The 24,018-nt window shown below is 37.6% G+C and overlaps 1 protein-coding gene across 2 annotated transcripts; it reads right to left on the reverse strand.

Annotated features, from left to right (window-relative positions):
• Positions 1 to 1,691: 1,691 nt before the first annotated feature.
• Positions 1,692 to 24,018, reverse strand: rbck1 (RanBP-type and C3HC4-type zinc finger containing 1). Of its 2 annotated transcripts, none has more exons than XM_017704820.1 (14): positions 23,855 to 24,018; positions 21,290 to 21,379; positions 19,508 to 19,552; positions 18,026 to 18,170; positions 17,252 to 17,348; positions 12,590 to 12,752; positions 11,004 to 11,128; positions 10,614 to 10,787; positions 8,320 to 8,480; positions 7,437 to 7,548; positions 6,277 to 6,456; positions 5,646 to 5,744; positions 4,653 to 4,796; positions 1,692 to 4,197 (listed from the first exon to the last, which is right to left on the reverse strand). In XM_017704820.1, exons 3-14 carry the CDS (start codon positions 19,542 to 19,544, stop codon positions 4,117 to 4,119), a joined length of 1,518 nt encoding a protein of 505 aa, XP_017560309.1. In that variant the 5' UTR covers positions 19,545 to 19,552; positions 21,290 to 21,379; positions 23,855 to 24,018; the 3' UTR covers positions 1,692 to 4,116. The 2 variants fall into 2 exon arrangements, with proteins under 2 accessions (XP_017560309.1, XP_017560308.1); XM_017704819.1 differs by having other exon boundaries at positions 12,590 to 12,788.

Consider the following 24,018-nt stretch of genomic DNA (forward strand, 5'->3'; position numbering starts at 1 on the left):
GCAAGTGCACTCTCAGAAATAAAGGTACAAAACTCCGCAGCAGTGCTCCTCTTGTCACTGGGGTGAAACCCTCATGGATATATTTCAGTACCTTTAGTCAGGGAACATAATTGTACCATAATCCATTGAAATCATATTTTCTAAGTTGTACTGACTCCACACACCCAGTCGTGCTGATTTTAATACGTTATACGTAATATAAGTCGTGAAACATTAAAAATATGTACAACTCCCAATTCCAAAAAAGTTGGGGACACTGTAAAATATAAATAAATGTAAATAAAACAATGAAATTTGCAAATTTCATAGACATATGTTATTCAAAATAGAACATAGAACACATATTAGACTTTGAAAAAGGCATTTTACCATTTCATGAAAAACTAACTCATTTTAAGATGGCAGCAACGCATCTCAAAAAAGTTGGCATGCCTGGATCTTTGGGCTTTGCTGACCTTGCTGCATTAAAAGCAGGTATGATTCTGTACTTGAAATGCATGGGCTCAGGAACACTTCCTAAAATCATTGTATGTGAACACAGTTCACTGGGCTATCCACAAATGCGAGTTAAATCGGTATCATATGAAGAAGAAACCATATGTCAACACAATCCAGAAACGCTGCCGTCTTCTCTGGGCCAAAGCTTATTTTTAGGGGATGCAGCACACTAATAGACATGGCCCTGTTCCAACGTTTTTGAGATGTGCTGCTCATGTTCTTAATGAGTCCTACCCACCCAGAGAGAGAGTGAGGCCAATTGTACTCTCCAGGACTCTCGGCCACGGGTGACTGTATCACCAGGGATCGAACTCGTGATCTCCTGATGCGAGTTGGACCTGGACCTGGACAACTGGACCTTAAAACCACTGCTGTATCTTTGAGGGAACATTTACATTGTTTGTACCCTGATGAACTGAAAATGTACCTGCATAGAACCTTTACTGCTAACGGTGCATAGTGGATTACCAGCTGCTGTACAAGACCTGCTGTATTACTAAAAAGACATTATAGGAATTTCCATGTCTTGCACATACACATACAATACTGTGCAAAAGCCCTAGACCACCAGCATTTAGTTAATATCCAGTCAAAAGTGCCATTAAGTTTTTCAGGAGATATTTCTAAAGAGATTAGATATAAAACAATATACCTCCTAATATAAAACATTTGGGGGAAAACTGGAGTTCAAAAAATGATCAAAAGGTACAGAGAAACTAGGATTCCTAACAACCACCTGGAAGACCTGTTAGATAAACAGCACTTATAAACCAAATAAACATGCTTAAAGGGGCATTCTGGTCTACAATTGAGCCTGATATGTTTTTTTGTTCGTGATGGAAAAAATAGCTCTGCATTGCATCGCTTAGTCCCTTTTTTCACAGAATTCATGACACCAACCCCCAACCTCTGGCATGTTTACAGCAGAAACAGATGTAGCTATGGTCACTTTTGTATTTTGCCCACAATGCCCCTTTAAAATTTGCCTTTTAAAGTAAACTGAGTGACATACATGAAGAATCGCTCCCCCTTGTACAATTTTAACTGCCTTCTTTTTGAGTTCAAATAAATTTTAAACATTCTGCTTTTGTTTCTTTTTTATTCATTTTACTAAAGGTATATTTTATCAGTGAAATATACAAATACATTTGATTAATTTAGATTTTTGAATAATAACAGTTTTAAAGCTTAAATATTTAGGTGCAGAGGTGCATTTATTAAACAACAACAAAAAACCACAGCCTTAAGATCAACTTTTCCAGCTCCAGTTCGGTCATCAGTTACTGTTAATCAAGTCCTTTTTCCATAATCTACATTATGGCTGATGAATCTCGACATGAGACGTATTTAAATCTGGATCCTGAATCCAGACCTAGTCGTTGATTTTGGAATCAGTGGCGTTTAACAGAAGTATTAAACTCACAACCATTAAGATCAGACAAAGAGAACCTAATCAATGAGAGAATCAAACACAAAATACAGTTGAAAATTACTATTTAATTTTTTTTAAGGAGCAAAGATATCCACCATGCAACCTGGATGAAAAAGTGCCCCCTTAGATACTCGAGCATCAAATTAACTAAATTTAATTGATAATGAGATTCAGCACAGCCAGGCTTGAATCCAGTCAGCCCTTTTAAATGTAAACCTCACTCATATTGAAGTTTGCTATCAAACCAACATGGTCGCCACAGGAGCTTTACCCCACCTGGTTATGACTTAAAAAAGCCGTCAGGTGAAGTCAATGCTCATGATGGGCTCATGGACAAGCAGCAAGGCACAAAACACTGCTAACCAAAACAAATTGCAAGAAAGCACCTAGACAATGTTTGAGATACTGTTGTATGGACAGATGAGACTTTAATGCAAGTTCTGCATTTTTCAATAGGATCATTGCACCAGCAATCAAACATGGTATCATGGTGTTTTCTATGAAATGTTAGTTGGAGTCGTTGCTGCTAAAGGTGGCAAAGCAGCTACTGATTTTAAGGAGGAAATTACTTTTTCATATGGATGACTGATATGTCAGGTAAGTTTGCTCCATAAATAAATTGGACAGTTAACAAATGTGTTTTGAGTTGAGCGTTCACTGTGACAAATATGCAGTAATGGTGAAAACATGGAAGGGTGTAAATATTTTTTACACAATACTGTATTTAACACTGCAGATATTGTCTACAAGCATTTGCTCATTATAAGCCATATTAGTGCTTCTGGGTGTCAATGTAATGTACACTACCATTTTAAAGTCCCTTATTCACCAATCTATATTTCACAATTTATAATTCATATGATTCACATTGATACATTTCCAAACTTTTGGATGATTGTGTCAACTGGCTGGCTACTTTCCTGAGAATGGTTCTAAGAAAAGGCCTATGGCAGATTCAGGACGTGCTCTTAAACCGCAGAACTTTGCACCTTTGTGCTCTGGAGTGCGTGTATATTCTGTTCTTACCTAAAAACAAATCCCAAATAAGAAAACACGGCCAAATGTCAGAATCTTCGTAAAAACTGTGCAAGTGGATTTTAAGAAAAAAAATTCATCTTTGGTTGATGAATGACTCTGATTGACAATAACTTGACAAAAAAGCATTTTATAACTTCGTTTTTCCCAGCTTCAAATACGAAACATTCAAAATGTATTTTTGTATCTAGTTTATGATAAAAGAATCAATATTTTACAGTTTATTCATGTGATAAATAAGTATTTCCAAACTTTTGGATGATTGTGTCAGCTGGTTGTCTTTTTTTGTCATCTTAAGTAAAAGCATAAAGAAAAACTCTATTATCTGGACCTGTGAGAACTCTGGCTTTGCACAGTGAAACTTTAAGACTTTAGTTTCTTGAAACCTAGATGAAATTAACAGCACTTGAGGCTGCATAATGTAAAGCGACTCACTGAAAACAGCTAATGAAAAAGAAACTAAAACAAAGATGGTTTATTGGGCAGTTAAATAAGGAGATATGGTTGGTACTTTTTTTGATTTTGACAGTTTCCTGAGCCATAACTACAAAAAAAGAAAGAAAAAAAAAGAAAAAAAAAAGTTTTTCAAAAATAAAGTTTCTATAAACAGCTGGGTAACTAGCCAACTAACATTGACAGCTGTTTAAACAGCTGCTTGTGACACCATTTATTATTCTAATACAGATTTAGTTGGTAACGACAGCTGAAAAATATGAGAGTTAGACCTTCTGGAAAACTGTACAGTGAAAATGATATGATGCCTCAACAAAAAAACAGCTGATAATCTGGCTGCTCATTAAAGCTGAGTGCAAACTTGCATATTGCACAGGAATTACACTGGAGGTAACTAGTAGCATGAAATTTTCACCATGTAAAGCCAGCCTAATTAGTGCTATAATGTTGACAACAGACCCACTCTGGCCATCAATATATCCAATAAACAGTTTGGTCATCGATGTATCTAAGCAAAATTTGGTCTCTATTCTTGTTTGTAAACTATGTGTTATGAAGATTACGAAGGCTGTGATCATGCACCCACCAGTGATTCACAATTCAAACGATTACTTCACTCTGCTAGTCGTAGGACTGCTTTCCACCCATATTACCACAGTGTTAGATATGGTGTGAGATGGTAGGAGAGGAGACAGAGATCAATGACAGTTTTGACACTTTGGATGACAGAGAGCTCCATTGACGCGACACCTGCAGCCACCTGATGTGTCTCCTTGACCCTGAGGAGAGAGAAGAGGTTCACATCAACTCACAATAAGATCTGTGAAGTAAATTGGATGTAATGGGTAATAATAAAGAGCAACAAACACAAAATTTGCATACTTTCTAAGGCATTTCTAAGCAAGTCAACTAAGCTAAAACTACAACCATAATAATACATCTTCACCACTTTTCACTTTCATCTAGTTCACCAAGAGCTACACAAACAGGAGATATTTCTAGACATAGGCGAGCATAACAGTTTATTGTTTTATCTGGATTGTAAAAAACCTATCAAGTATGCATTCCTAACATCCTCTGGTGCTGTATAATAAAGTGATCTTCCAACAGAGCTGTCAAGAGATCCTAGGAGTTTCCAATAAGTCTGTTGCTGATGTGTGAAGTGGTCTGGATAGGCTATAACGCTTCAACAAAAATGACATGAGCAAAGTTATCAGTGTTGACGTCTAATTACCTGAGGCCCCCATCTAGCCTGTTTGGTCACCCAGCAGATCTCTGTCTTGCACATGAGGCAGCAAATCCAGTCGCAGCCATCTTTCTTCTGCACAATCACCTTGCATTTAGGGCAGTACATGGCTTCTCCGTTCTGCAGCAGCATCTGGAGAAGACGGCAGGCACAGCTGGTTAAGTATTATGCCACCTGAGGCATAACTGTTCATGTATGATCATGGGGGGTTATGGGAGGGTATCTGCTAGCATATATGCTATTAGTTTCAGCCAGCGAACCTTAGCTTTTACAGCTATTTACAAGGAGATAAATGTAAAACAGCAATCAGGACATCAACATAGCATCATTCCATACTTACTCACCTAAGGCCTGTCCAATCACATCATGGATTTCGATTTAAGAAATGTAAATAAAAACTTCAATTTTATTATTGCAGCCATGCAACCTTTCAAAGCGTGCTCCAGTTAGTTTTTCAGCTATGAATTTGAAAGTTTGGCCTGTTTGGTTCTGCACTGCATCTTAAATATTGAGTTTACCTGCTTGCAAAGTGACTGAACTGAGCTGAAATATTAACTGATCCCTGATTTTGACTTTATGTTCATAAACTGCCACAGCAGGTTCATTTAAAGATCTTTTTATTATTGCCAGACTGTGCATTACTTCAGTCAGTTCTCAAAATGATTTTGTCAAAAATCTATTTTAAGGCCTGTATGTTCTCTAAAAGGGATGATCGTATTTCCTTCAAACTCCTGAATAAATATTTTTCCGTTTTTCTATGTGAAGTCTAAGTGAACAGATGAGATGATTCTGCAATGATGATTCAATGGGGACAGAACAATCAAACATGGCACACTGGCCAAACAATTCTTTGTTTGTATGTTTGTTTGGTGGTCATACTCTGATCGTACAGGGGTTAATGATGTAATTATTTATTACAAAAAATGGGCAGAGGAAACTATGGATTATGATTACTGATTATGGACATGTCAGCTTACTAACCTCAAGCATCTCTGTGGTCTTTCTGGCTGCAGTGTCGTTCTCTGCTCTGACGCGAAGGTCGTCTTGGTACTCTTTACAGTTCATTCCTTTATGAATGGCCTAGAGAAGTAAAACAAAGCCCGTTCATGAAGCACAAGTTCAGTAAAAAAATCAAAGTTCAGTAAAAAATACATATTTTTCTTTAACCCGAATGCAGTGAATCCGCCAAAATGGACAAAAGTAATTCACAACAGGATTAGCAGCTATCGTGCAGTCTTAATTTTGTATGCATTTCTGCATAATCAAGACTACCAGAGATTACTTGACACAGCATGAGGATTTAGACATGCAGGAGCTTCCATTTGATATCAGCTCCATTATATCAGCTCAATTAGCCTCGTAGCTCCAGTACAAATCTAAAACTTCAGACACTAAACACATCTCAGTTTATCAACTACGTTTGGGGTAAGATGCAAATTTTCACTTTAACCTAAAATTATCTTTCAATATTTAAGAGCAAATTAGCAGATCTCGTTTTTCATGAACACATTCAGACTATGATTCATTATCAGCAGTGTTAGTATGAGAGGGAATCGATGCTGAAAAACATCTTTTTTTTTTAATAAGGAGATGGTTGGGGTTTCCAGGTCACCTTGCAGAGGAGGCAGTTTGTCTCATTGCAGATGTCACAGGTGAACTCGTTGACATCATCCTCAAAGATGCACCAGCCAGCACAGTCTGGGGTCTTGCAGTGGTAGCTGTTCTCACTGCGAGATTCTGCGATGCTCAGCCTCAGTTCCAAGAATTTCTGGTATTCCTCCTGTGTCAGAAGCTTTAAGAGGGAAATTAAAGGAATTATTTACTTAGAAACTATTTCTGGCAGTATGCCCAGACATTTATGCCACGGTATCACACAATTTTGGCTTTTTATTCTGATATGGTCCTTCACTGGTTGAATTTCTTGAATAATGTTGAATAATTTCTCTGAATAATGTTCTTCTTCAAATTTCTCAGTCCACCTTAAATGAAGCAGCAGATATGTTCAAGTGTCTTTACAGTTGCCAGAATGCAACTGCTGCTTCATTTAAGGTGGATCGGCATTTAAGGTCGACCAATGTCCCAGATGAACCAGTAGGAGATATTTTATTTTTGATGAATCTAAGGAAAAAGAGGGATGTGATGATTTATTTCATTAAACACAATGCTCTGGTGTCTCATTACAGCAAAAATGGTGAGTGCCTAAAAATGTGCCTAATAAGTTAATGTTTCAGTTTTCAGTTCATTACAGCATTGCATGTGCAATATACTAAACAAAGGTTGTTCTTCATAATGATCCAATCCTGATCTAATGCTCCAGCTACAAGTTAATATTTTAGCCCCAAGTTAACACGTTAGACACAAGCTAACAAGCTAACATGCTAGACACAAGCTAACATGCTAGTCATAACATACCTATAAGTTACACTGCAATTTGAGTCACAACTATGTGATTTGCTGTGCTGTTACATCCCTAATGAAAAACTATTGCTGTCTATACAGTTTTGTTTTGCAGAAAGAAAAAAACATCCTTTTTTTTTGCCTGCAACATGTTTTTCTTTTTCCATTACATCAAATCAAACAAAAAAAGACCCAAACCTGTCTATAATAACATTTTAAACAATACAGCAAAATGACATTACTAACTTTAAACCTCTCAGACTAAAAAGCAATTCACTGACAGCCCTGAAGGAGTTTCAGTGGACAAAAGTACTTCAAAAAAATACAACTGTTTGGTCACCATTTCAATGTAAAACTGTTAGAAGAGGGTCTTACTGTTTTAATCTCTCGGTCCTGAAGCATGCAGGCGCAGGAATACGCATCATCTAAGTAAGGACACTTTACTTCTGCATCCATACAGTTCACAATGGTTTGTTTCAGACATTCTCTGATTAGAAAACAAGGAAAAAACACATTTTGAGCTGCATTTATTGTTTCCACTTAAGAATCGTCAAGATTTCAAAATGAATGGGAACCCATGGTGCTTTTATGCAAAATTGTATCTGTAAATGGCTCATTTTTATTTCAGCATTGCTTTTTAATGCTTTTGCTAGCACCCAAAATCTATTTTCTGTAGATGAGAAATATACTAGAAGTTATTCATTTTGACTAGGCCCATATTATAGAAAATTATATTATTATAGAACTCCCTTACTTTTTCAAAAAAAGAGCTTGAGGTTATATGTTAAAACTGTCAGCATCTCAAAATGTACCATTTGCTACCCAGTCCATTCAGTCCACATACGGAAACTATCCTGCAATTGTTTCTGTGATGTCACAAGAACCAACTGAATTACACAAATCTACCTTTTTAGCTTACAGCAGGTAAGCTCTGCTTATTTATAATGAAGTTCTTGGGAATATTACAGCTCTGAGTCTTTTCTGAATGCGGCACAACACAGGACAACCAATCATAACAGAACTCATTAATATCAATTCTAAAGCACAGCAAGAAAATTAGCCTGTTTAATTCTAACGCATAAGGAGAAAAAATTAACTACAAGAAAAATGTAACGTATGAGCCCTTTAATGATCGTTTTTAGTCGATTGTTCCATTCAGCCCCATTCTGCAGTGATGTTGTGGTAAAATGGGATGAATAGAAAGTGCCGGGCTCCCTCCAGCCTTTCTCTGGTGTAATTATTCTTCATCAAACAGTACCTGCAAAAGCTGTGGAGGCATTCTCGGAGTGTGGCGCCCTCCCCTGGCATTACTGTGCAATAGCAGATTGTGCAGTCCAGCTCCTCCGTGTTGCTCACAAGGTCATGAGCATCGGTCTCCAGCAGATTGCAAAAGTTCTTCTCCCGTTCTTCGATAACGGACTGAATCAAACATAATTATGAACAGAGATAATGAGTGTTTCAACTGCACATGAAGAGCAGTCTGACGCATTATGACAAATTTATTACACATAAATACATTCCTCAGGCAGCTGCCTAGCTTGTAGATCAAACTTCATGCACAAATTGAGGCCCATCTGTTGCCAAGCACAGTTTGTCTTTGAATCATCTACCCCAGGGGTGTCAAACCCTAGTCCTGGAGGGGCAACAGGCCTGCTGAGATAAGTTCACCCTCTTCTAGCATTCCGAATACAGCTACACAGTGCAGCAAAGGGTTTTTCTAATTAGCCAACAAATTGAATCAAGTTTGTATATTGAGGAAGAATTCTGGTGGTTTGCCGCTCTCAACCTAGCACTGACAATGACCTGATCCACCACCCGAACAATATCTGGACAACTGATGTCCTGTGGTCAGAAACTGACCAGTGTTGAGTGGGGTAGATGGGTGCTGACAACAGATGAACTATAGGCTGTAATTGTACACATAGGTTCATAAAGTCAGTTGAAGTACAGTGTTGAGGTTTCTAATAAATTAATTTACAGTACTTTACTGTATGTCTAAATAGTTGATTACTGTACTTATATTGTATTTCTTATGTACAGCTCATTTGTGCTCTAATGTGCACTACATTATGTAGTACAACATGTAAATATACACCACACCACAAATCTGTATAGTCTTTTTGTCATAGAAAATGACTGAACAGTGCTGTTTATCAGTATGGTATTAAAACTATACATCTCCATTGTATTTTGTTTTTAATGTTCTACTTTGTTTGAGGACAGCAGCTGTCCTTTTCACTTTGCGAACATTTTATGATAAAATGGACCAACAGAAATAGTCCAAAATCATCTGAAATAAAAGTGCTACATTAACATATATTAAAAGCTACTAACATTTTTGCTTCCTCTGGTATCTGAAGATAAACAGTTCTGTGACAGTGACAATATATAATATAGAACACTGAAAATTAGATTAGTCTCCAACACTAATATAATATCAAGCCTGTCAGTACTTAGTTTGCTCACTCTACTTTTCTGCATCTTACTACCACTTTCACGCTTCCATTCCTTCAATCTTAAAACCAACCAGTTCCTAAACTTGAGAAGGTGTTCGCAAAGATCTCATTGATATTATGTTCACCTTCAAAAAGACACTAACATTTACATAAGCTACAACCCAAATACACCATAGCTGCCTTACAAATTTCTTTCTTACAAGCAGGTAACATGGCAAAAGTTGATATTTCTGAGGAGATGAAATATAAAATAGTCCCATTGCATTAGGAAGGAGAAAGTCAAAGTAAAATAAAAGAAAAACAACTGGAGTACAAAATGAATTAAAAGCTGCAGAGAAAGTGGGACCCCTAACAACCACCTGGAAGACCTGGTAGATACAAACACTGCCCCCATCAGATAAACAGCACTAAAAGCTTTCATCTCTGAGAGAGAGGAGAAAATCAAGCTGCTTCAGTTCTGAAAACATCCACAGTTGTTTCTGTCCATCCTTCCACTGTGAGAAGACAAGTCAGCGCTATGGGTCTGAAAGGATGTGTAGACGTCAAGAAGCAGTTACTGAAAAAAGAAAACTTGCACTAGAACTCCGAAACTGGACATCTGAGATGTGGAGTAAGGTTTTATGCCCTGATCAGTCTAAGTTTGTTAGGATTACTTTGACGATGAGAAACCAAAGATGCAACCAACTTCTAAGACTGAACTATGCAGGTCTGAAAAATATTCATGAAGGTAATTAACCCCAAAAAGAATGGAACTGTACTAAAGGTCAAAAGTAGACAGACAATACTGAATACTAAAATATTTGACTTAGTTGTCGAGTCTTTTGCATTATTTTCTGTTGTATATGTATGTTTCCTGCTTTTTTCCTTAAACTGAAAAATGCATAGCCTGTATGTAATGGCTGTTCTGACAAGAAATAAATGAAAGACTGGTTTGTGACTATTTCACAGCACTGTGTGTTACATATCTGTAAAATATATATGTAATGTATTGTACTGTAAAACCTATATGTAGCATACAGTACCATTTTTTTAATAAGAAGCCTGATTGTGAAATCTTTACTGTTAGAAAATGTTCTGTACGTAGTATCCAGCTTACCTGTTCATACTGTAAACTAGCCAGCTGCTCTTGCTGAAGTCTCTGGATCTCTTCATCATCTGGTTGGTACAAATCTGGTATTTTGTAGTTTGGGGGCCTATCCGCACTACACATTTCACACCCTGGCCGAGTGGGTTTGTTCATGTAGGTGCACTGCACGCACGCCCAGCCAACCTACAGCACAAACCCATTCAAATAATTCAGATGACAAAGATACAAACACTATTGATACAAAGTAACAACTTACTGATGAACAAGTGATAATAAATAAGATACAATGAAGTATGTCTCTTTATTGTGTTCTTGTCTGGCATGGCCTGCTTTGTGTTTGCAGCAATGTGGCCATAACAATCTATATAACACCACCTTTGCCAACATATCACGCTTTACCGGCTTAGGTTGAACTGGTGAGGGACATCTAGGTTTAGGAAGGAATGGAGGTTGTTTCCTTCTCGCTCCTAGCTCCTCTGTGCCTCTGGCTTGCAGGGTGAATATCTCAATGTTCTCAATTATACCTTCAGACAGCAATAAAAGCAAGTCAGTCAACCATTTTGCTCTACACTGGTTTTATTGACAGCTGATTTAGGCAATTGAGCAACAGTGGAATGGCGTTCTAATCCAGTTCAAGGTCATCATTTATCAAGCTACATATTACACTACAGATAATGAAAGTAAAGTACAGCATTGTGCAGAAGGCGACTGCTTTATCTGGGCAGTAAGTGAAAAAAACAGCAAAATAAATACAAATGAACAGTAATAAAATTTAAATTGTGGTGCGTTAGCTTATCCATTTCCAAAGCTCTCCTAGCGGAGGTCCAGTGTTCGTAGTTACCATCCCTCGCTCAGTTTATCTAGTTATCTAATCTAATCAATCGCTCACTCAAATAAATCAGTTGTGCTGCTGATAGAATTCAACATGAAATGGCTGAGTGTCCAGACTAATCGTTTCACAAACTATCAATACCTTTTTTAAAGCATTTGTGTTACTTTTTACTGTATTTATGTTTTTTACAATGCTTTTACAAGCAAAAACACACGTATTCCCCAAATAAATACTTTCAGCCCCATTCAAAATCCTGGGTTTACAACATTCTAAGACTTATTATTCAGAAGCTATATGGAATTCTACAGAGCCCTGCCAGTGACATTTCTACTTAAGGAGTCATGGCCACAGTTTACTAAGACATGGAAATGGCATCTTAATGCATGGCCACAACTTAGATAAGTCAGAGGCAAAACTTAGTAAAGTGTGGAAATGAAATCATTAAGTCAGAGCCAGAATATAGTAAGGCATGGGAATAAGACAGTTAAGTCTGAGCCATACCTTAGTAAGGTATGGGAATAAAATAGTTAAGTCAGAACAACAACTTAGTAAGGCATGGGAATGAGACAGTTAAGTCAAAACCACAACTTAGTAAGGTGTGGGAAGGAGATACTTAAATCATGGACACCACTTAGTAAGGCATGGGAATTATTTAATTTATGCGCCACACTTTACTAAATTGTGGCCACAATGTAATTACCACAACTTCATGATCTCATACCCATGGCGAACTAAGACATGGCCACACACAAACTATAACACCTTTATTATGTTGTTCCCACTCTATACTAACTTGTTGTCACAAATTAACTATCGCTACTTTATTTTTTTCTTCTTCTTTATTCTTTTCTAATTTATTATGACATAACTGTCACAATTATCTCGCTCCCACACTTTATTAAGTTGTGGCCACAACTTAATTATCTTTATCTATTATCTATTACAATTTACTAGATTCTGGCCAAGACTTAACTAACTGACCCCAAGCCTTAGTAATTTGTGTCCACGCTTTATTTTTATTAAGAAGGGATGTCACCAGTCAGGCAAGAGGTATTGCTAAGTCATAGGAGACTGAAACAGAAGTCTGGACATGTGAGACTTTAGCACAGTGCTGTATATAAATGGAGAAAAACAATTGGAGAGGGTTTCCTACCTCCTATCCGCCTGTCCTTCTCCTCCTGCTTCTGCTTCTCATGGCTGAAACTGGCAGCCTGGGCGGATCTGATGTAGAGGAAGGCCTGGTTATTGTCCTCCGTCACACTGTGACTGAACAGCGTGTCTGTGTCCTGAGCGAGACGTCTCCCGATAACCCAACACTGCAGAGACGGATGGAAGCCGTAGTCATGATTTATCTGTAAAGAAACAAACTACACTGTAACGTTATAAACAAAGACACTGATGTTAAACATTAGAGGCCTAGGGTTATTGATTATTACAGGGTTATTATTATTACATTTTTGTCTATTTGCATTATGCAATTAGTTAAATATAATTGCAATTGCATAATTAACTACATGGTTACACATATAATTACATTTATGATTGATTTACATTTAGTATAGACTGGTTCGAGTCTGCACTTCTGATTTTCTTGTTTCAATGTCAAAGGAAAAAATCACAAAAACAAACAAAGAGTTGTTTCTCTTACCACGAAAAGAGACTGTATGTCCAACAATAACTTTTTATGAGTGACAAAGTCATAAAAACTGCCACAATCATCATCCAGGAATGAAAAAAAGTAGTTATTATACTGATAAATTCATCAACTTGGAATATAAAAAGGATGAAGTAGAGATGGCAATGTCCAGTGACACTGTGTTTATATACAGGCACTCCCATTGTATGGAGAGCAGACTGCACATCCACAGTCGCATGCTGTTGCCCCTTATGGCAACAGCTAATTACCACTATAAATAAAACTCATAGCATCTAAAGTGGATCCATTTATGACAAAGTAACCTCTCACAAACTGTGTTTCAGTTTTCTTCTTGAAGTTGTTGTGCATAAATACTGAACGATACCAAAACACTCAGATGATTTTAGATGATTTTAATGTGTGGGTGAAAAAGAAGTGCAGGCTGCAGCAGGAAAGCATGTGATTTGATACAGGTGTTGATACCCGTCATGATAGGCCCTTCCCAGTCTCCTCATGTGCTTGTTTACCTTTTAGTCCTGTCATGTGCTTTTGTTTTGATTTCTTCCCATTCTGGCCCCCTTGTTTTGTGACTTCAACCTCTGATTGTTCCCACCTGAACTTCTTGCTTTACAGTGCTGTGCAATCCTCACTCTCAGATCTTTTCTTTTCCCACTTTACTATAATACTTCATACTATTAATGTTTGCTATCCGGTGTCGACCTTAGGAGGATGGGTTCCCCTTATGAATCTTGGTTCCTCTCAAGGTTTCTTCCTCTTTTAGGGAGTTTTTCCTTGCAACCGTCGCCGCTGGCTTGCTCATGGGGGCTCGGACCCGGATTTTCTTTCTTTTCTTTTCTCTTCTCTCTGTAATACTGATTGTTTTGTAAAGCTGCTTTGTGACAACATCTGTTGTAAAAAGCGCTATATAAATAAATTTTGCTTGCTTGCTTGCTACCTGTGTTTCTCACCTGCGTCTATTTATCCCTCGTTATCCCTGTTTGTATTTAAGCCCTGTGTTTGCCCCTAGTTTTGGTTGGTTTTTGTTTGAGATGTTTGGGTGTATGTTTGATATGTTTGATGTTAGATGATTGATGTTCTGATTGTTTGTTGGTGTTGTTTGATTGTGTTTCTTTTGTCATGTCTGAACCGAAATCTCTCCGTGTTGGTTTTTTGAACCTTTGACCATGACCCTGGATTTGCCCTTAATAAAAGTTGCTTATCTCCGCATATGTGTCCGCCTCCTCGCTCCCCAACGTTACAATACCATCTTACAAATACAGTCTTCACTTTCTCAAAAGACTTAAAAATGACTAGCAGTAGTCTAATCTGTAGTCACACACACACACAAAAAAATATGGTAACACAGTGCAGTAAACAAAATATTCCATGAGGTCTAAGGAGGGTTCATTTTTAATTTTTCCACATTCACGTTCACAGTTTTCACTCTATATACACCACTAAAGCACCAGTGTCAGATTTGAGTCCTGGAATGTCACTTTTTCAACCACCCGATTCTCTTTAGAATTGCTAAGCTGGGAGTTAAAGCAGAGAGAAGAGGAATGCAGTTTGACCTGCCTGGTAAAGCTGCGAAGTTACATGACACATCTCCAACACAAAACAGAGCAAGTTTACAAGAGAAACTAATCCACAATCAATGAAACCTCATAAGGAAGTTCTCAGTACACCACACGGAGAAACCAAGGGAATTGTTTGTCTTAACCATCACAGCTCATCCACTAGGTTCATCTAAAAATCTGTACAGCAGCTCAGTATACACATAGTGGCTGGACATATTTTTAGGTGAACCTGGCTCCAGGCTTGGATATGAGGTTCTGGGGAAGAAAAAGCTTTAACTAATGTAGAAGTAGAACTTTCACATCATGACGGTGGTTCTTTAAATGTCACTGTTCTGAAAGGTTCTTTATACCAGTGACGTAGCAAGAATTCTATATTAGGAGGGCATAGTTACAGGTTAGAGAGCTTAGTAAGGCATGTGAATGAGATAGTTAAGTCAAAGCCATGACTTGTTAAGGCATAAGGAATGAGCAAGAGAGTATATATATATATATATATATATATATATATATATATATATATATATATATATATATATATACATACACACACACACACACACACACACACACACACACACAAATAAAATAATAAATTAAAAAAATGTTAATTTTAATAAAAATTGCTCTAAATCTCATGTGTCAAACGCAAGGCCCACGGGTCATGACACTATTTGGCCAACTAAATTATTTTAATTTTCTATTCTTATTAGCCTGAGATGCACTACAATTCCCAGGATGCACTGCAACATAGTGTGCTTTCTGACCCCCTTCCCTTAACAACAACCTATTGGCCAGCAGTTACACAAAAAGAAAAGATTCCTGGTGTCTAGTTCAAGCAAACAAGCAGTTAAAAAAATAAGAATAAAATCTAGAATAATACAATAATTATGCTAATTTTATTCAGTTCACTCAAGTATTCAGTAAGTATTCAGTGCCTATTCTGCTGATGCAGTTTTGGCATATTTTGATGCGTTTGGGTCACGGCAAAATGTAAAGTAACATTAAAATAAAAACACAGATTTGCTGAGATTTATTTAATATGGCCCTTTTAGTGGGTGGGTTTGAGACTGCTCTAAATAAACAATTTATTTCATTTGTATTTATGCCTGAAAAAGACATTCTTTAAAAATTTGAGACATTGCTCATTAATTGCTGGACATTTAGACTCTCAGTCCACTTGCCTCATTGGGAAAGTTGAGTACACGTAAAACACTTTGTCTTATGTAAGTATGAGGTCGAAAAATACTTTGCCATTTTTCTTTGGATCATGGCATTTTGTGCCAAATTCATTCGAAACAGAATGCTGAGGAGTAACAGCTGGTGGCATGACATCTGAACAACCTTGAGAGAGTCAACCCGCTCCTGATAAGGAGAGCTGACACAACACATTTTAACCACACAAAAAAGTGAATGGAAAAACTGGGTTGGGAGTGTATAGAAGGGGCCACAACACTGCTTTAACTGTACATATCTTGGACAGAAAGAAAATCTTTCTAAAGAGACAACATGTACGTAGAGCTTTTAAATTGTGTGTGAAAAGGTCTGGGACCATCTGGACTGGCACAGTAGTGTAAATGAATCTTCAACAAGGCACCATTTCCATCTGGCCTGTGCTCCTTCTTGGGGCCTGAAGTGGTCAGTAGATCAGAAAACTGTTGTGTCCTTTATGAAAGTGTTTCCATAACCTACCTTAATAATGTCTACACACTTAAATATGATGGTTCTTCAATGCTTCTTTAGTAAAGAAAATTCCATATACAACCATGAACACTTTTTTTCAAAAAAGGTTCTATATAGTATCTACAGCACATTTTCCATCAATCTAAAGAACCACTTCATAATGCAAAGAACCCTTTAATCATGCAAAGGGTTCTTTGAGTGTTCATGGTTCTATATAGAACTATTTTCTTTACTAAAGCACTTGAAGAACCATAGTTTTAAGTGTGCAGAGTTTCATTTGATTTTCTGTTTAAGTAATTGGGAAACCTGCTAAATGATGGAGCACTTCTAAATAAATAAATCAACAAAGAAATAAATAAATAAATAACCCTGAAAAAAGCTAAATAAAAAGGAAGCAGAGTATTCCAACATGACACAATGTGAAACACACACAACACTGTTCTAAACCTCTTTTCACTTCCCAAAAAGAAAATTTTATTGTATTGCTGACATGAATGAGACCCAGGGCCTCTAAAACTTCCCCTATGGGTCAGCAATCTTCTCCACATCTCACGCACCTTCAGTGGAAATGGTGGAGATGGTAGAATGGTGGTCAAAGCAACCCTTCATTTTGCAATCCTAACTTTAATGCACCCTATGGCTTAATTTTATTCAGTAACTACATGGACTACAATGCAAACTGGCTGACTTATTCTTAGGTTATAGAAATGTGGAATAAATATCTCAAGCAGGTGATACAGCAAAAACATAAAATCACAATATTTTAAAATCGTATTTTATAATAGAAGAGAGCGAGTCTTTTTTTTTATTCAGCCAAAAAAAACTACTTAAGAAAGAACAGGTAAAGAAAAGACATAATAATCAATTATTTGTACAATTAAATTAAGAAAATAAAATGACCGCATAATGTACTCGTGCTTACCTTTTCTTTCAGCTCTGCGATTGTCATGCCTGGATTTACCAGCATTGTGATAGGAATGTTGACATCAGACAGTGCGTCCTCAACCCCAACTCTCAGCCTGCAGTTACACAGCAGGTTATGTCATTTAAATGGGAATTCATCAATTTTTCCACATTCTGTGTAATGAAATGCCTAATATGTAAATAAAGCCATTCTGACTGGTTTGGTGTGGAATGTTTCTTTATAGAGAAACTACAGAATTGTGCAGAGTGGTGTTCATAGGAACCAGACGTCTAAAGAGTCTCGTTCCCCATTACATGAGATGATTAGGAATACATTGCCTGATGTCTGAGACATTTTTTAGGATAGCTTTGAAAAGATTTTTGCCTAAAATGTAAAAGTTATGAATGAACTCATGGTGCCGAGGTACATGCAGGACATTGTACGGCAAAACAGAACATAAAGAAAATAGATTTTTTCGCATTTACCACTATTTTACCATCATCATTACATATAAAAACACGTGTAGGTTCACTGGTGATTTTGGATGGTAAATAAAATGGCTATGTTTGTGTTGTAGACAGGATGACCCCTGGTTCTTATCATCACCACTCTGAGTATGTTTCTCTACAATGAACTATTTCATGCCAAATCACTCTGATTGAGACTGAAACAGAATCAACGATTGAATTAAGTTTAAAAATTGTTAGAAATGAGTGGAACTCCCCTTTAACTCTCACAATCTCTCCTCAGTGTACAGGGAATCATAGGTGAGTGCTGTTTTTGTTAACATACCCAAAAGACTCTTGAGAATAGGCCTCAGGACTGAGCTGCACAGATACCGGCACGTTTAGTGAAAGGAGCTCTTCTAGATGTCTCACTGCCTCTGCTTTACTGCCTGTATTGACGGCCTCAGTAAGCAGCTGGACCGCATCCTCCGCTGGAAGATAACAAGAGATATCATACAAATCTGATCAGATGTTGACGCATTATAATGTGGTCTTCAGGGCATTTAGAAATACCACAAGTGAAAGTAAAATCCATTTCATTATTGCTACACTATAAATTTTTTTTAAAGTTTCATCCTTGAAAAGTTCACAACCTAGTTGCCTTAAGATTTTAAGTAAGTTAAAAGGCCCATATCAAATATGTTTCTTGTATATTATATTTTGACCCTGAAGTCCAGTTACAACAATTGGTATTTTTATGCCCAAAATCCATAATAATTTATTTTTACATCCCTTAAAATGAAACGGACTGTTTTTCTTACTGTACCTTTAAGAGTGTATGTAAATGAGTTCGGTTCTGATAAGCTGATTCGTGTCTCATTCAAAAAGGAGTTGAAGCCAAAACACTCCTTATAACTTCAGTAAGAATGGGTGGGGCTAAAAAAGCTATGGATATATGAAAATGGTGCATGACAGAATCAGTGAATTCAAAACGGTCTGTTTAATCTGGTTCCCATATACGGACTGTATGAACGGGGGGGGTGAATGATATGGTTTGAAACTTTAGCAATGTTTACAGACTTCACTAAAGTCCTTAATTTAAAAAAATAATAATAACCTGTTCTGCACAACGTGGGCTCATTAACACAGTGGTGTCCCACCCTGGTCTTGGAGGACCCCCTGTCCTGCACAGTTGTAAGTTTTCTTGCTAAAACACACCTATTATAACTCTGTTATAGGAAGGGCTTGTTAATTAGCGGAACAGCTGGATCAGGTGCACTGGGAATAGGGAAAACAGTAAAATGTTCAGGGAGTCCTCCAGGACCAGTGAGACTAAATAATGAAAAACTGTTCAGAGGAAGGGACTTTTATCAGAGTGTGAAGGATTTTTCCCCATGATATATGCAGCACAGTATACAGTATATAGGTATAGGCAGACCATGTTAAAGCAATAAAGTCCCCAAAGAAATTGTATTTTTACACATTTATCACTACTTTACTACTGTCAACATTACATATAAAAACACTACAGAAGAAAGACTTTTGTAGGTTCACTGGTGGTTTTGGATAGTACATAAAATGGCTATATTTGTGTTGTAGTCTTGGTGACCTCTGGTTCCTGGAAATCAGTAAGCTTCTCTCCAATGAACTCTTTCAAACCAAACCACTACGAATGACTTTACAATTTATTTTAAAATACAAGAAAATATAGATTGGTGGAATTTTCCTTTAACAGAAAAATATTTTTGACTTCACTGCTTATTTCCATTTTAACACAACAGAGGACATCCTTATATTACATGAAACAGCGACGACTTCTTCTCTGTACCTTTTTTAACACAGCCGGAGTCAAAAGGCACCGCCATGGCAGGATCTGAAAATAAAAAATAATCAAGAAAAAAGAAGAATTAATCCATCATTGCATTAATTACACTGATTTAAAGAACATTTCAACTCTAAGCTCACTAAAAAAACGATAAAGATGCTTTATGATAAGCTTGACTCTTCTGCTTCATATAGGAATCTGAAGGAGGAAATCTGGGTGTGATCTTAGACTTTGAGCTTTGTTTATCCTGCATGTAAACACAGTCACTAAAGTAGCTTTTTATCATCTGGGAAATATCGCTGAAGTTAGGCCTTTTCTGTCTCAGAGCGATGCAGAGAAACTTCTTCATGCTTTGGTAAAGCAGCATTCGGGCCCTCACCTGACGGACACCCACACTTCCTGAAATTCCAGACTATGTCTGTGACACTGTATTAAATGTAATTATTGCATTTCACACTGAAAAACTTCACTTAATATACACTGATCAGGCATAACATTATGACCACCTCCTTGTTTCTGCGCTCATTGTCCATTTTATCAGCTCCACTTATATAGGTGCACAATTACAGACTGTAGTCCATCTGTTTCTCTGATACTTTGTTAGCTCCTTTTACCCTGTTCCTCAGTGGTCAGGACCCCCATGGACCCTCACAGAGGCACTATTTGGGTGGTGGGTCATTCTCAGCACTGCAGTAACACTGACGTGGTGCTGGTGCGGGTGGATCAGACACAGCAGTGCTACTGGAGTGTTTAAACACTGTGTCCACTCACTGTTCACTCTATTAGACACTCCTACCTTGTCAGTCCACCTGTAGATGTAAAGTCAGAGACGATAGCTCATCTGCTGCAGTCTGTGTTGGTCATCCTCTAGTCCTTCATCAGCGGTCACAGGACGCCATTGGCTGGATATTTTTGGTTGGTGGACAGTTCTCAGTCCAGCAGTGACACTGAGGTGTTTAAAATCTCCAGCAGCACTGCTGTGTCTGATCCACTCAGACCAGCGCAACACACACTAACACACCACCACCATGTCAGTGTTACCGCAGTGCTGAGAATAATCCACCACCCAAATTGTACCTCTGTGAGGGTTCATTGGGTCCTGATCACTGAAGAACAGGACAAAAAGGGGGCTAACAAAGTATCAGAGAAACAGATGGACTACACTCTGTAACTGTAGAACTACAAAGTGCACCTATACAGTAAGTGGAGATGATAAAATTGACAACGAGCGTAGAAACATAGAAACGTAGAAACATAATGTTATGCCTGATAGGGGTGTTATTCATATCTGCCTTCTTGCATTTTTGCACGTTTTATTTGTTTAATAATATCGTCTGCAAGAATACTGTACCAACCAAACAGGTGTTGTTTTGGTTTCTACCTCAGTGACTGCTAGATGCTAATGTGCCATTGTATGTTACATCCTGCTTTGCACAATCTACATATTCTCAGTACCCTGGACTGTCTGTGTCCTGTTTTGTATTTATTGCACTGTTTAATCTGCACTGTGTATATTGTGTTGTTTTGCCCTTGTGTCCCTGTGTTGGTCCTGAAGCAATGTTGTTTTGTTGTTGTTTTGTTGTTCACTGTGTACTTGCATAGAGCTGAAATGACAATGAAGTCTACTGAATCTGATTACAAACAGAGTTGATCACTGTAATGCTCTTCTTACTGAAGAAAACTATCCGTCCTCTGCAGCTCATACGAGATGCTGCAGCACGAATCCTAACAAAAACAAGTTCTACTACTACTTTTAAGGCTCTAAATGACGTAGCACCTTCTCACCTCACAGAATGTCTGCCTGTGTTCCAGCGCGTGATCTTAGATCTGCAGATACCGGCCTTCAGCAAAACGTCTGTGACCTTCTTCTACCTTCTGTAAAATGCAGAAAACACAAAGAGACTGCAAGTTATTCTGCTTCTCAACTGTGGAACTCAGTTCCACCTTTTTGTAGACACTCAAGCTTGCTTTTCACTTTTAAGAAATGTCTGACAAGGTATCACTTTAATTTAGTGTTTACTTCAAACTCTACCTCTTTCGTAATATTTATCTTTTTTATTTGCTGTATATGATTTTAATTTAATACTCATATCTGCTCTATTACTGTTAAGCTGCCTGTGAAGCACTCTGAGCTGCCACTAGTATGTAAAGTGCTCTTTGTATAAAGTTATTATTATTATCTTTATTATTATTATTATTATTATTATTATATAAAAGAATAATCCCATGCTGTTCAGCCACTACATGTCCAAAAGTTTGTCGACAGCATTTCTTTTGAAATCAGTGAGAATGTGATTGCATTTAGCTACGAGAGCATTCTTGAGGTCAGGTACTGAAGCTGGATCACTCCAACAGTCCCAAAAGGTATCACTCCAGAAAACGCAGTTCCAATGTCAACACACTTGACACTCAAACACTGTCTGGATACTTTTGGACACACAGTGTACACCCTGTTAAAGGATGATGCCACCATTTTTTCAATCTGATCTCTGAGATGATTACCGTCTATATTAACTGAATGTATGCTACAGATTGTGAGTCAGAGGAGGGAAGAGTGCGTGCTGAAGAGTATGGCTAAAGCAAGTAGGAGGGAGCGAGGCTATACAAGGATTTAAAAATAGTGGTGAACATAAGAAAATAATACGTTTTTCTTTGGGGACTATTTTGACTGCATGTACCATCTGCCATCATGAATGGATTTTAAGAGTGTGCTTTAGGCCAAAACCTTCTCTGAACTGTCCTAAAACAATGTCTCAGGCACCAGGCAGTGCATTCATAACCATTTCATGGAAGACTATTCTGTGAAGCAGCTTTCAGTCCTACTTTAAACTCTTCAGACGTCTGGTTCCTATCACCACCACTGTGAATGATTCCTGTTCAGGATGTTTCTCCAGAACAGAGCAATTCACACCCTGAATGACTCCCGTTTAATTACGGAATTCTGAAAAATCAGTGGAATGGATTTGTACTTGTGAGTAGCTCACTTGTACTACACTCCTAAAAGGAAGGTTCTTCAAGGGTTCTTTAGTAAAGACAATTGTTCTATTTAGAGCCACGCATTTTACATGGAACCCTTCCATACCATAAATGTTTTTTTCATGGTGAACTGGTTCTTGAGACTGATGAAGAATGTGATGCCCATGGTTCTATATAGAACCTTTTCAAAGTCATGTGACATTATAGCTAGAGCAGAACCCTTTTTGGTGCTATATAGAACCACATATAACACAGAAGAACCTTTTCACCATGAAATGAACCATTCAAGCATGGAATGATTCCATTGAGAACTCATGGTTCTAAACAGAATCATTCCTTTTTCTAAAGAACCCTTGAAGAACCACATTCTTTTTTCTTTTTTTTTAACCTTTTCTCAATTACTATTCAAGTTTACATCTAAAATAATTGTCGGATTTATTTGCTGTATATGGTTCTGTATAGAACCTTTTTAAAATCAGTTCTAAGCAGCACCAAAAGGGTCCTTCTGTTGTTACAAGCTTGACGTCATAACTATAACAGAACCCTTTTCAGAACTATTCAGAAACATATACAACCATTTCTCCATTAATCTGAGAAACAAACAATTTCACTACACAAAGAACCATTCATGCATAAAATGGTTCTAAACAGAACAAATTCTTTATCTAAAGAACTCTTTAAGAACCATTTTTCTTGTGAGTCATTTTACCTACTGTGTAGGTTCTGCGTAGAACCTTTACGAAAATGGTCCTATATAGCAACAAAGGACCTTTTCACCATGCAAAGGACCATTAAGGCGTTAAATGGTTCTATAGAGAACTCTTGGTTCTAAACAGAACAGTTTCTTTTACTGAAGAACCCTTGAAGAACCATCTTTTTAGGAGTGTATCTTAAGCATTTCTGTTCTAAAGGTTCAGCCTCTACAGTGACTGGCTTCACTTTTCATTCCAGAGCAGAAAGAGAAGAACAGCCTTAGTATAGACTTAAGTTCCTCTGCTGACTGATGCTGGAGGTGCTAATGTGAGGTTCCCCAGCTGTTCTATAAGGAACTCAGTCCTGGCTGTTTACTTCCTCGAGTTGTTTTGCTAGTTATCTTTACTTCACTGGAGTTAAGAGGACTTTTCCCTTAGGAACACAACCCTGTGGGGTCTATGCGTTTTTATTAGCATCATTTCCCGACGAAGCTAAAATGAACTTATTCGAATTACACCGCTCCACCTTAAATGGTGCAGCAGTTGAGGCGCCAGAACGTAACTGCTGCACCATTTAAGGTGGAGCGGTGTAATTCGAAGAAGAAGCTGTCTAATAAGCAGCCAACGTCAGTTTGGTCGTTTATTCTAAGCTAAAAAGGCAGAAACAGACAGAAAAACGCACCTTCAGAGAAAAACCGAGCAGTTCAGCTCGAGCATTGGGTGACTGGAAGTTTCTGTCGTCGTTTAAAGCCGCGCTGAATGAAAAGTGAAAGAGAAGGACACTTCAGGAAACGTCTCTAGCTTCAGATTCCTGCTCCGTGTCAAAACAAGTTTAGCAACCGTTCA

Source organism: Pygocentrus nattereri, chromosome 21 (assembly GCF_015220715.1).
Source record: "Pygocentrus nattereri isolate fPygNat1 chromosome 21, fPygNat1.pri, whole genome shotgun sequence".
NCBI classification, from domain to species: domain Eukaryota; kingdom Metazoa; phylum Chordata; class Actinopteri; order Characiformes; family Serrasalmidae; genus Pygocentrus; species Pygocentrus nattereri.

Excerpts from the sequence above, each read along its gene's own strand:
- rbck1 (XM_017704819.1), bottom strand. The coding sequence starts at position 19,544 with ATGGCGGTGCCTTTTGACTCCGGCTGTGTTAAAAAAG. Across the intron at positions 8,481-10,613 it reads CTAGTTTACAGTATGAACAG|TCCGTTATCGAAGAACGGGA; the intron begins GTAAGCTGGATA and ends TGTTTGATTCAG. Across the intron at positions 4,797-5,645 it reads AGACCACAGAGATGCTTGAG|ATGCTGCTGCAGAACGGAGA; the intron begins GTTAGTAAGCTG and ends CGTCTTCTCCAG.